The sequence below is a fragment of the Myotis davidii genome, unplaced genomic scaffold (genome assembly GCF_000327345.1).
Source record: "Myotis davidii unplaced genomic scaffold, ASM32734v1 scaffold68, whole genome shotgun sequence".
NCBI lineage: Eukaryota > Metazoa > Chordata > Mammalia > Chiroptera > Vespertilionidae > Myotis > Myotis davidii.
The window spans coordinates 7710219-7723713 of record NW_006300376.1 but is presented as its reverse complement, the minus strand read 5'-3'; the positions used below and the strand labels follow the sequence as shown (position 1 = coordinate 7723713).

The window sequence follows — 13495 nt, the reverse complement described above, 5'->3', positions numbered from 1 at the left end:
ATATATATATTCCTTAACTTCCATAAATATATTAAAGAACTCTTGGCCTACTTTTATTTAAGCAATTGGAGTCTGACTGACCCACTGAGGATAGTTTCTGAAAGCAATTTTGGGAAGAAAGATGAAGAGGTAAACTCTCTACATTTTTCTCAAGCTTATGTTTCCCCTGCAAGTCTGTCCCTGGTGAGGTTAATATAGCTACATTCATACTGCATTATTAGCACAGCAGTGAAAGCTATAGGCTTTGGCATAAAAATCTGGCTCCATCATTTATTCAATGTGTGACCTTGGACCTCACTGCGTCTCCCTAATCCTCCCTGGGCCTCATTTTCCTTCTCTAAAGAATGAGGACAGTATAATAACAATTGCTAGAACCAAATGCACATGAGGTATCTGACAAAGTGCCTTCACCCCAAATTTTGTCATTCTGATTTGCTACACAGTCATGATGCCCCAAATTTTCAGCTAAATTTACATCTATATATATAAAAGCCTAATATGCAAAGTGTCCCCTTGGGAGATCACTTGCTGTGATATATGCTGACCACCAGGGGGCATCATAGAATGAAGGGAGGCCCAAGCCAGCAGCCAGCAACAGGGGAAGGAGGCCCCAGCTGGTAGCCGGCAGCCGCTAGGGACCCTACCTGTGCACAAATTTTGTGCACTGGGCCTCTAGTCTATTATATTCCCTGAAGCTTTGCAACTATCTTGAAAGGTCTCCCACCAACTAAATTTGAAGTAACTTGAGCAACTTCTGTGGGTTATAACTCACTGAAAAAATCCATGCAGCTATTATTATATTATATATGATACAATAATGTAATATCTATTATAATTTTATAGAAGAATATCCTCATTTTTTGGAGATACACACTGAAATAGTGAGGGATGAAGTGTTATGATTTCTGCTGCCTATTCTCAAATGGTTCATTAAAAAAAATTGTCCATAAAGTATGTTTTAACAGAATGGGGTTATGTTTATTGTAAAATACATGTAGGCTAATGCTTGTTAGCTTTGTGGTCTAAAGTGTTTATCTCTCAAGTGGATTCCTAAGTAGACCAAATCTTTTGTTGCTAAAGTGTTCTGAGATACATGCTTAAAACAACTCTCATTCCCTAAGATCTACTTTTTAAGCCTAACATTCCCTGTAGTTACCAAGTGCATGCACGGCCTCTAGAAATAAGTATGCTAAGCTGACCAACTTGATGAGAGCAACTATCCATAGGGCTTGTCTCCAAAGAAAAGTATTGTTTCGCATGGCAAAATTACAAGCCAACCTAGGGATGTTGTAAAGCCGTTTGAAAGTAACTCAGAGCAAGTCAGAAATGTAGTGCTTGACTCACATTCTGCTATAAAAGATTGGCAAATACGGACAAATTAAAAAGAAAAAAATTGTCCATAAGGTATGTATAAAGAGAAATAAAGCAAAAAAGCAGCATGTCAACAACTGGTGAATCCAGGTGAAGGGCATATGGGTGTTCACTCTATTATCCTTTTAACTTGTCTCTAGCTTAGAAAATTTTTTGAAGATTGGGATGCCACCCCAATAATTTCTATTAAAAATGTTTAAATAAATAAATAAATGGAAGAAAAAAAGGCAAGATCAGCAAATTTTAAAAAATCAAAAGTTAAAACTGAGAGCCAGAGCAGTGAGTTCCAAAGAAGCCATTATCTATTTTAAAAGAATTATTGTGTGAAATGCATGCTTCTTATACAATCAGTTATGTCAAATGATGTAGGTGTCTTCACGTACGTCTAGAGCAGCGGTTCTCAACCTGTGGGTCGCGAACAATGAAAATACATCCTGCATATCAGCTATTTACATTATAATTCATAACAGTAGCACAATTACAGTTATGAAGTAGCAACGAAAATAATTTTATGCTTGGGGGTCACCACAACATGAGGAACTGTATTAAAGGGTCGCAGCATTAGGAAGGTTGAGAACCACTGGTCTAGAGAAATGAATGGAAGGATGGTCAACAATATCAGTGACAGCAAGCTCTAGCTAGTAGGACGGCAGGTGATTTTCCTTTTCCACTTATACTTTTTGCACTGTTTGAAATCCTTTTAAGGACCATATGTCAAATACATGTAATCAGAAAAAATGCTAAAGCTATTTTCTTTCTTTTATTACCTGTATCTGTGGGATCTCCCTATACATGTTTTTGCAACTTCCCATGAATCTTTAATTATTACAAACTGAAAACTTTTAAAAATTGACCTATAGCCGAAACCGGTTTGGCTCAGTGGATAGAGCGTCGGCCTGCAGACTGAGGGGTCCCAGGTTCGATTCCGGTCAAGGGCATGTACCTGGGTTGTGGGCACGTCCCCAGTGGGAGATGTGCAGGAGGCAGCTGATCAATGTTTCTCTCTCATCGATGTTTCTAACTCTCTATCTCTCTCCCTTCCTCTCTGTAAAAAATCAATAAAAAATATTTTAAAAAATTGACCTATTGATATTTATATCTTGATTTTAAAAAGATAATAATTATGACCAATACAACAAGCTTTTAAAAAAAAAAAAAAAAAGCTCTGTGAGTGCCTATTAATGGTCATTAAATATTTATTCCAGTCTCCCTTAGGTTAAAAAATAGAAAAATTTCAAATATAAAGTCATGCTCTTAGGAACATGGTATTTTAATATTTTTTTTAAAAGGCAAAGGGCAAAGATGGGGCCGAGGGTGGAGCCCCTGGGAATAGGACAAACCTCTCTACTGATCCTCTGAGAAATGGGCACTTCCCACCACCACTTCCCAGGCACCACAGGCGTCACAAACCCTTGCTGATGGCACTTGGGCCTCGAGGCATTCAGGCAGGCACACCCACTTCTAAACCACAGAACCACTTTCCTTCCACCCAGATCTCTGCCCCACGCTGAACACCCTTCCATTTATTTCCCACAGAGACCGCACAGAAGAAAAACACTCCTCTATCATCCCTTTTTAAAAACGTATCTCCACTGAACAAGAAACAATAATTTTGGGAGGGGGTAAGCGTTGCCCTTCTCAAAGGCCCTGTAAGAGCTCCAGGCTTCACAGTGAGGCGTGTGTCCTGCTGCTTCCGTTACAAGAACTAAAAAGCAGCTGCTCCGAAAAATGAACAAAGGTCGGTAGGTAGGCTGCTGGTAAAGATGGGGCAGAGGCAGGAGAGGAAGGGCAGATCGCCGGGGAGCAGCTGCCAACAGCAGGATCTCTTCATGAGGTGAAGGCACACACGATCTTGGAAGCAGCCAGAAGCTCAAAGCACGGACTCAGGTTCTGACCCTCACCATCCCAAACCTGCCACGGCTAAAGGGGGAAGCTTGTCTAGAGTGACGATGGAGTGGAGACAGGCAGCTGCAGGACAGCGTTCTCCTCCAATCAGCACCCCTCAGTGACACACATCTTCAGTGCCAACTGCCAACACCACGCTGAACAGCGATCCTCAAACCTGATCCACTGCCGGGTCTGTTTCTGTGGCTATTTTCTCCTCCATCGCTGGCTTAGAAAGTCCTGGGTAATTTTCTCCCTGCTTCCGTCGCCAGACTCACCCTTGCGTTTCAGCCCCCAGTCATAAAGACCCCATGCCTTCCCAGGTCCCCCGAGTCCAAATTCGGTGCCACTCCACCACATTCCCAGGGAACCTCCATAACAGCACTCCCAAGCTGAGGGCATGACACTCACTCTCCTCCCAGAGCCTGCTGAGAAGGATCCCCACCCCCTCTTTCTTCTGTAGAGACACTGGCTCAGAAAGCACAGGCCATGGGTGGTCAGAGGTGGAGGGGGAACACTGTTATCAGGGCAGCCAAACGCTTGGCTGGGTGAGCTCTCCCCCTTCCAGCTTCCCTGCTGGTCTGTTTCCATCCAAGGAGACCACCTCCTCTCAATGCTGCCACTTTGTAAGAGCTTAAAGGTGAAGCCCTGGTCTGTGGGAGCCACTGGGAGGGGTGGCAGCAAACCAGAGGGACCAGGCCGGTTTGGAGAATGCCCGGGGCTCACCTCCTTCCCTTTCTTCAGCCCCCTCCCAGGTGCACAGCCTGCAGCCTGAGCTTTAGCCGGGGCTCAGGATAAACTCCCAGGCAGGGAAACCCACCTCCCCCTCCCCGGTGAAAGGAGATCTCAAACCAAGATAACTAGGCACCAGCGGAGTACAACCACGGTGGGAGAAGGGCAACAGACTGGATATCCTCAACGGGAGGCAGACTTATTGGGACAGGCCAAAAACTTTTAATTAGCAGAATAAATGTCCTCTAAGAGACAGAGGGAGAGATTAGTAATACAAAGCAAGGGGAACTATTAGGAAGAAAAAATGTAAAAGCTGAACACAACAGATGAGAGAAATAGCACGATCGATTCAAGGAGAGAATAGAGCAATGGAAGCCCAGAGAGGGATCCTCCCAGAAGGAAGCAGAAAAGAATGAAGGGATACCTTCTGAGATGCAGAAAATAAAAGCAGAGCCTTCAGTATTCAGAAAACACGGAACAGGAAAGGAGAAAATGAAAACAAATAAAAAAGAAAAGGAAATACTTGAAAACTGATAATTCCCCAGAATTAAAAAGATTAAAGATTTCAAATTAAATATTGATAAAGGACCAAACAAGATACTAAAGACCCACACCAAGGCACATTATAGTGAAATTTAAGAATGTCAAGATTAAACAAATACTCTAAAAGTTTCCAGAGAAAAAAAGAAAGAAAAAGAGTAAGATTAACATCAGATTTTTCAATAGCAACACCAATGCAAAAAAGGCAACTGAGTTATATTGTCAAATTTTTATATAAAAAAGAAAATATAGACAAAACCGGTTTGGCTCGGTGGATGGAGCGTCGGCCTGCGGACTGGGGGGTCCCAGGTTTGATTCCGGTAAAGGGTACATGCCTGGGTTGTGGGCTCATCCCCACTGGGGCGGCTGATCGATGTTTCTCTCTCATCGATGTTTCTAACTCTCTATCTCTCTCCCTTCCTCTCTGTGAAAAATCAATAAAATATATTTTTTTTAAAAAAAAGAAATAAGTCTTAACAGCCCAGCTGACATGGCTCAGTGGTGGAGGGTCGACCTATGAACCAGGAGGTCACGATTCAATTCCCGGTCAGGGCACATGCCCGGGTTGTGGGCTCAATCCCCTGTCTGGGGCATGCAGGAGACAGCTAATCAATGATTCTCTCTCATCGTTGATGTTTCTATCTTTCTCTCTCTCTCTTTTCCCTTCTGAAATCAATAAAAATACATATATTTTAAAAAGCAGCCATACACTAGGCCAGTGGTTGGCAAACTGCGGCTCACAAGCCACATACGAGTCTTTTGAGTGTGGCGTGGGGCTTTTCCTAAGCCTTAGGAACGTGCAGGCGCGCATGTACAGTGCGATTGAAACTTCGTGGCCCATGCGCAGAAGTCGGTATTTTGTGGAAGAGCCACACTCAAGGGGCCAAAGAGCCGCATGTGGCTCACGAGCCGCAGTTTGCTGACCACTGCACTAGGCTAAAGGGTCAGTAAATTCCATGGAATTAATATCACTAAAACCACCTGCTCTGACCATAAAATTAAAAAGCAGCAGCAAAAATCAAAACCTTAAGCCCTAGCTGGCTTGGCTCAGTGGATAGGTGTCAGCCTGTGGACTGAAGGGTCCCAGGTTCGATTCCGGCCAAGGGCACATGCCTGGGATGTGGGCTCAATCCTCAGTAGGGAGCGTGCAGGAGGCAGCCAATCAATGATTCTCTCTCATCATTGATGTTTCTATCTCTCTCCTTCTCCCTTCCTCGCTGAAACCAATAAAGAAATATATTTTGTTAAAAAAAAAAAAAACTTAAAAAAGTTGCATTTGGCTAGAACTTAGGTGAAAAGGAAAAACATCAGGGAATTTTTTAAAAATACATAGAATTGAATGACAATGAAAACACAACCTGTCAAATCTGTGAGATACAGCTCAAGCATTACTCAGAGAACAAAGTATGCCATTAAATACACGCCTATGCTCACTCTCCAATGCTGAATGAGCCAGTGTTTCCCTGAAAGTCACCCAAACAAAACATGGAAACTGTGGGGAAATTCACAAGATCTGCGAGCATTTCCCTGGTGCCTGCTGGGTGCTCTGCCCCCAGGATTCATGAGACAAAATTTAAGGCTGTCAATAAATAGAAACCTGAAGGATAAAACCACATCAGGCAATGAATGGTACACCCACCTGTATTAACAGCCTATCCAAACTATTAACCAAATTATATTCTATTCAGAAAAAATAACATGGACTTGAACCCTACAAAAGTTCATGCTCGCCTCCTCTAGCAAAGAGTGCCAGCCCTTCCCACCACGTGAGATTAGGGACTGTGGTCTAACAGATTTTGCTGTTATGAGAATAAAACGTATTTGCACACAAGTACCTGATAGGGTAAGTCAGCCATCCTTAAATAAGTTTCCATTTTCAAACAGAAAGGAGATAAACTGGGGACACCATTGTTAGGTCTTGCAAACTGATGCAATATAATAGCATCTTTGGAGTCAATCTCTTGCTGTTTCCTGTTAAAACCAAAACAGAGATAAAGAACAATCCATGTGTTATACATTCAGTTCCCTTAGTTCCTCAGAGACCCCTGCTGGACTGCTGCTCCTCAAGAATAAGCAGCAGTTTGTCTTGGGGCTTACCTCACCCTGGGGCACTGACCAAGTGGAAGCTTGGTGAACCACAAAAGAACCTTATAAGCTCCGATATTACCAGGACCTCCAGGGCCCAGAAAAGTAAATACATATCAACCTCCTTCTGGTTCCTGTAGCTTATGAACAGGAAGAGTACTTTCGGGTACAGGTCCCCTTATTCCCCTTACTGGCTATCTTTACCTGCCAGGGGACAAGATGGATAGATTAAAATTATATTCTGGGCTTATTATGTGTCAGGCATGGTTTTGAGGGCTTCATAGATATTATCTCCTTTAACCTTCACAATAACCCTACGAAGTAGATGCTATTGTGATCCGTGTTACATGGATGAGGAAACTGAAGTCACATCACTAGTAAGTGGCAGAAGCTAGACTGCACCAGGTAGTCAGGGCCTGTGCTCTTGAGGCTGCACCATGAAACAGGCTCTTCTTCCACAGGGCCCTGCATAGCATGCAGATTTCCTCCGCCCTGACCCACGTCTGCAGGGCGTCTGAGACACTGAGCACTCTGGTCCCTCTTCCAAACTACCTGCGCCGCCCCGCCCCCCCCACCACCACCACCTGGCCTGCCACCTGCGGAGTAGAGGAACTGGCTTCTGGGCTCTCTCATACTCTCCTCCTTCCCAGGGTCCTACCTTTCACCACACAGCACCTACCTCAGTGCCCCTACCTTTGCCCCTTCTTCTGTCTCAGCCACACATCATCTACCTTTTCTTTAGCTACTTTTTTGGGTGAGGAGGACTTCCCTGGTACAGCTTTTCAATAGCCGCCATGAAGTAAAACAAATACTGGATTCCAAGTCTGGTCAGGTGGGGTCAAGTCCACGTCCTGCTTCCTACTGGCCTCGCCCTCTTCTCCTCTCTCACAGAGAGAGTGAGAGTTCCTATTCTGTATTGATTATCCTGAGAATTAAATAAACTAATATCTATAAATGTTTGGTGAGCTATCAAGCATATGTAGGAGGGATGGACTTTACTGTAATTCAAAGAGATATGGTCTTATCCCCTTACACTACAAAATCTCATCATTCCATATAGCTCCACAGGAACCTTCTGCAATTTCCATCTTTTACTCTAACCACTACCCACTCTTCTCCTTGGCCTTCCCTGAGCTCTGGTTCCCTTCCATCATCCCTAGCTGAACCCCTCAAGTACATCTATCTACCTAAGCAAGCAAGGACAAGCTCTTCATATCATCATCACACAGATGGTCACCTATTGCAGCATCTCCGATCAATATAACAACTCTTTTGGAGAAGTTTACCGCTGAAGTGCCCATTCCAATTAAAGAGGTAAGGCCCTAACCGGTTTGGCTCAGTGGATAGAGCGTTGGCCTGCGGACTGAAGGGTCCCAGGTTCGATTCCGGTCAAGGGCATGTACCTGGGTTGCGGGCACATCCCCAGTGGGAGATGTGCAGGAGGCAGCTGATTGATGTTTCTCTCTCATCGATGTTTCTGGCTTTCTATCTCTCTCCCTTCCTCTCTGTAAAAAATCAATAAAATATATTAAATAAATAAATAAATAAAAATAAAAAATAAAGAGGTAAGAATGGCTCCTTTTTAAAACATTCGTCAAATGAATAAAAATATTTGCTATGAGCCGAAACCGGTTTGGCTCAGTGGATAGAGCGTCGGCCTGCGGACTGAAAGGTCCCAGGTTCGATTCCGGTCAAGGGCATGTACCTGGGTTGCGGGCACATCCCCAGTGGGAGATGTGCAGGAGGCAGCTGGTCGATGTCTCTCTCCCATCGATGTTTCTAACTCTCTATCTCTCTCCCTTCCTCTCTGTAAAAACTCAATAAAATATATTTTAAAGAAATATATTTGCTATGAAACAAAGGTTTTCATTTAGATGAAATGTTTGGGAGGTCAGAATTAAGGAGCCATTTAGACTATATTCCTAGAAAGTGAAAACTAACTGATTTTGTCCACTCAAATAATTCAAATCACGGAGTGGTATTTTTACGTAAATTAGCGGGCAAAAATATAAGGACTGAAAGATTAGGAGGTAAATATAAAATCCCCTGAGCCACTGGCCAGAACAATCTAATTGTAATGGTTAACATGGGCCATGTCATAAGAAGAATGGATGTTAACTATGTGACAAGTATATATGCCAATGATTTTGTATACATGTATATTACATGATTTCAGTAACTACAGAGGGGATATTCAGTTTAAATTTAGTATATTATACGATATTTATATTTTATAGTAGACAGCAAAACTGAAGCTCAGAGAGGGTGTAACGTGCCCAAGGACTACCAACTTAAGATCAAGTTGTTAACAGCTCCAGTTCCCAAGCTCTTAAGCACTTCAACTACACCAAAATGAACAATTCCTCACTTAGTAATATGAAAACAGCCAGTTTGACTCAGCCCACTCAAGCCTAACTTTCTGATGAAAGTCTATAACAGCTAATGTCCAACTTTTACTGTCTGCTCACTATACGTCAAACATTATACTAACTCATTTCATCAACTCTGTGAAGAGGCTACTATCATCATCCCTATTTACAGATGAGAAAACCCAGGAGCCAAGAAGCCTACTCTCCAATCCAAGGCCACATGGCTGATTAAAAGAAGAGTAAATCTGAACTCAATCAGGCCCCAGAGCCCTCCCTCCACACATCAGGAATCTCTCTCTAACAGGAGCAGAGAAGCAGGTGATCTGTTTCCCAGAAGCTATCCTATGTAATAAAAGGCTAATATGCAAATCTACCAAACAACCAGTCGCTGTGACGTGCACTGACCACCAGGGGGCAGATGCTCAACGCAGGAGCTGCCACCTGGTGGTCAGTGAGCTCCCACAGGGGGAGTGCCACTCAGCCAGAAGCCGGGCTCACAGTTGGCGAGTGCAGCAGCGGTGGCAGGAGCCTCTCCCGCTTCTGCAGCAGCGCTAAGGACCACTTGGGGGATGTCTGACTGCCAGCTTAGGTCTGCAGGGAGTGGGCCTAAGCCAGCAGGCGGTATCCCCCAAGGGGTCCCGGACTGCGAGAGGGCACAGGTTGGGCTGAGGACCCCACCCCAGTGCACGAATGTCATGCACCAGGCCTCTAATATTTCATAAAGTGCCCTTAAAACAAGGGTTGTATAAGAGAATACTTGTACAGTGGAGCCTTGACTTATGAGTGTCCCGACTAACAAGTTTTTTGAGATACAAGCCATCTCTCAGACGATTTTTTGCTGTGAGTTGCGAGCTAAAATTCGGGTTACGAGCCAGCTTCAGATACCCCACCGCTAGTTGGTGCAGCGAACGTCACAGTGAATGCCACAACATCAGCCCAGCATCACGTGTCTCACTCGTTCACTTTTTGATGAGACACACGAGTAATTTGAGTTACGAGCTCCATCACAGAACGAATTAAACTCGTAAGTCAAAGCCCCACTGTACAGAGCAAGACTGGCCCCTACCCCCACAGTGAAAGCTACCACAGTGAACATGCCTCTGTGGACGAGCTCTTTAGGGAGATCAGATGGCCCACGGGCTGCTCTGATTGCCTAGGTTTTCTAGGACAGGCTGAGCCCGTGGGCTGTAAGTGCAAATGAGCTACCAATAAAAGCCATTATTTAGTCACTCAACTTACAAACAATACATGTCCAAATGCCACACTGAATTTCAGATAGCTGCTGGGCTACCTCCACTGGGAGAAAAAAGCACAGGGTTGGAACTATATTTGTTTAAGAATATTGTGGTGGGGAAAAATCCAAAATACCTACTTGGGTTATACTCACTAATGAAACTTTGTAAATAATTCTCATCTGTCAACTTTAGTTTCCGCTCTGGAGACATAGCCATAGATTAAGGTTAAGTCTATGCAGCAGCAAATCCAAGCCGGTGGTGACGACTCTATGACTGCCAGTGAACTCAGACAGTATAGCCATTTCAAGGTATAGTGGCCATTTCTCATATTTCATATTGTTTAGGGTTTTCCCTAAAATACACAGACAATTGACGATTTCCCTTTAAGCAGAGGTCTCTATCATGTAACCTCTGAACCTCAGTCCCAGACCTCAGTTTTGTTTTTTGTTTTTTTAAATATTTTATTGATATTTTTACAGAGAGGAAGGGAGAGGGATAGAGAGTTAGAGACATCCATGAGAGAGAAACATCCATCAGCTGCCTCCTGCACACCCCCTACTGGGGATGTGCCCGCAACCAAGGTACATGCCCTTGACCGGAATCGAACCTGGGACCCTTCAGTCCACAGGCCGACGCTCTAGCCACTGAGCCAAACTGGTCAGGGCCCAGACCTCAGTTTTTTCCCCACTATCCCTCCATGCCCCTAGAGCAGTGGTTCTCAACCTTCTGGCCCTTTAAATACAGTTCCTCACGTTGTGACCCAACCATAAAAGTATTTTCGTTGCTACTTCATAACTGTAATGTTGCTACTGTTATGAATCGTAATGTAAATATCTGATATGCAGGATGGTCTTAGGCGACCCCTGTGAAAGGGTCGTTCGACTGCCAAAGGGGTCGCGACCCACAGGTTGAGAACCGCTGCCCTAGAGGCTGTCAAAAATTCAGGTCCTTCCACAGGTCTGTCTTCCCTGAGCGATGCCCCAATTCTCTACATTTCCCTTCCTCTCCCCCACATCAAAATCTACTTCACAAGTGGTGCTCTCTAGGAGTCAGTGGTAAAAAAGATCCGGCTCGGCCCACACACATTCCCAGATTTGAATCTGGATCCTACTACTCTTACTGTGTGATCCTGGGCAAGTTGCTTACCCATCCTGGGCCACAATTTCGTTACCTATAAAATGGGGATCAAACATCCAATGCTAGTTGTGAGGAGTAAATCTAATCACATAAGTAAAGCACTGCTATGCAGAGCCCCTACTAAGGACTCAGAAATGGGCAGCCACTTTTTATTACTTGCATTAGAACAGGATTTTCCAACTCAATTTAAGTATCTGTCAAGAAACAAAAGTGAATCAACCAAGGATTAAACACCCCTCAACTAAATAAGTATCCAAGCAGTCTCCTAAGTAGGGAAGGGACACATTTCTGTCCAGAGGCCTCTTCTTTGTCCAGCGACCACACCTACCAGGGCGTGGCCTGCTCTCAGCGTGAGCTCTGAGCTCCTCGCTATTTCTGCAAGGTCATTTAAGCAAGGTTTAGACTCAGTCCTGTGAAGCGTGCCTTTCCTCCCTTCACAAAGTGGCCAACTGGTGAGAAGCCACATGGTTTGGGATCCTGAAAAGGCTTTGGGCTGGACTATAATTGAGAAACAATGGGGTTACCGTTTAAATTACTGCACAAATGTGTCAGTTTTTCATATAGCTTGCAACCTAACTTGAAATAGAGTTCTAAAAGTAGCAAAAACATAAAATAACCTAAAGAGATCATTTCACTTCACATTTTTTTATTTGGTTCAACTAGACTAGATTCAAGCCCTGTGCTAAGTGAGAGCATTCAATGTGTAAGATGGAAATAAAACTTCTCAATTATGACTAAATAATACGAAAATACCTTTCCCCAGACCTAAATGACTTCCCACCCTCTGAGACTAGAGACACTCACAGCACCTGAGCTGGTCTGTCACAGTGTCCTACTGGAATGCCTGCAGGCCTAGTAAAGGTCACTATCTTTGTTTACAACCTATTGTGTAGGACTCCCCGACTAGAAAAAGGCAGTGCGGGCACATTTCTCAATGTTTAAAAGATTCTACAAGAGGGCTACATTCTAAGCTACTGAAAACTGCTTGCTTCTGGTCATCTCCCAGGGACAGAGGGTCCAATACACAGAAATTTTAAAGGTCAATTAATGTAGCCATTAGCCAAACGACCACCTCAGTCATCTATGGTACTGTCCTACTCAAACAAAGATCTCCTGTGGGGTTGGATGTGCCAACAGCAGGGCCTCCGTTTTCTGCTATTTCCAAGCGAATCCTGTCCACATTCTGCGGCAGGCAGCCATGCAACTGTTGGTGGCACTGGGTGACTCTCCTGTTCTTGTCAAACACGCCCATATGCTAGTCCTACATCTCCTATGGCTCACAAAACAACAGCATGTAAACCCCAAGATGGTGCTTCGCTTTAAATAACAGATTAGCAGAGAACCAGATGAAAGTGAAGATTGCATCAAAACTGCACAGCACTATACCTGGCCATGCAGCCTTAACAGGAGCCCAGAGCTCTCTGACCCTTTGCAATTTCAGCCTTTTCAGGATGTAACACTGGGGCGGAAGGAAGGGAGTTGGGGGGGGGGGGGTTAGAATGGAGAACTAGCCTTGAAGTAAAATATAAGGTTAGTGTTCCAGCATTATTCTCTATAAACAAATAAATAAGGTCTTTCATAAAAGTGTAACTTAGTATTCCTACAGGGCCTAATTCTGTTATTGTAAAACATTGCACGTAGGATCTTGCCAAAGACTTTGCTTTCAGCACCGAAAAATTGGGAGACGCATGTTTTTCCCTCCCAATACGAGTTTAATTCTGTCAACTCTAAACTGCCCCTCAAGGCCATGGTCACCTGGGCATTTGAGCAGCGAGACCGAGGGTCCCCCTCGCGCCAGCCCTGCCCAGGCCAGGTGCCCCTCCGGCGCCCCTGCGGGGGCCCTCTCTCCGGCTCACCTAATGACCAGGAGTTCGTGGAGCAGATACGCAGCTGCGGCCAGCAAAGCTCCCCCGGTCAAGTAAAGTGTTTTCTTCCACCAGGGATCGGAGCCCAGCCCTGCCATGATCCCACCGTAGTCCTGCAAAGGGAAAGCGATGATGTCCCCATAAAAGGAGAAGGGCTCCTCGGACCCGGCCCACCAGCCGAAGGAGACGCTCTGGTTCCAGCTCAGATCCACCACGCACGGCCGGGACGAGGCAAAGCCAACCCCCCAGTGCATGCTGCGCGGCTGGCTGCGGGCGC

At 44.7% G+C, this 13495-nt stretch overlaps 1 protein-coding gene across 1 annotated transcript in view; it reads right to left on the bottom strand.

The window, feature by feature from the left end:
• The window catches only part of FAXC (failed axon connections homolog), a 54688-nt gene extending 41199 nt beyond the window's left edge, over positions 1 to 13489 (bottom strand). The window contains exons 1-2 of the mRNA XM_006777239.2: positions 13210 to 13489; positions 6363 to 6498 (exon numbers count right to left, since the gene is read on the bottom strand). Of these exons, the coding sequence (XP_006777302.1) occupies positions 6363 to 6498; positions 13210 to 13472 (399 nt within the window). The 5' untranslated portion in view covers positions 13473 to 13489. The remainder of the gene's footprint in view (positions 1 to 6362; positions 6499 to 13209) is intronic.
• Between the last annotated feature and the right edge of the window lie 6 nt (positions 13490 to 13495).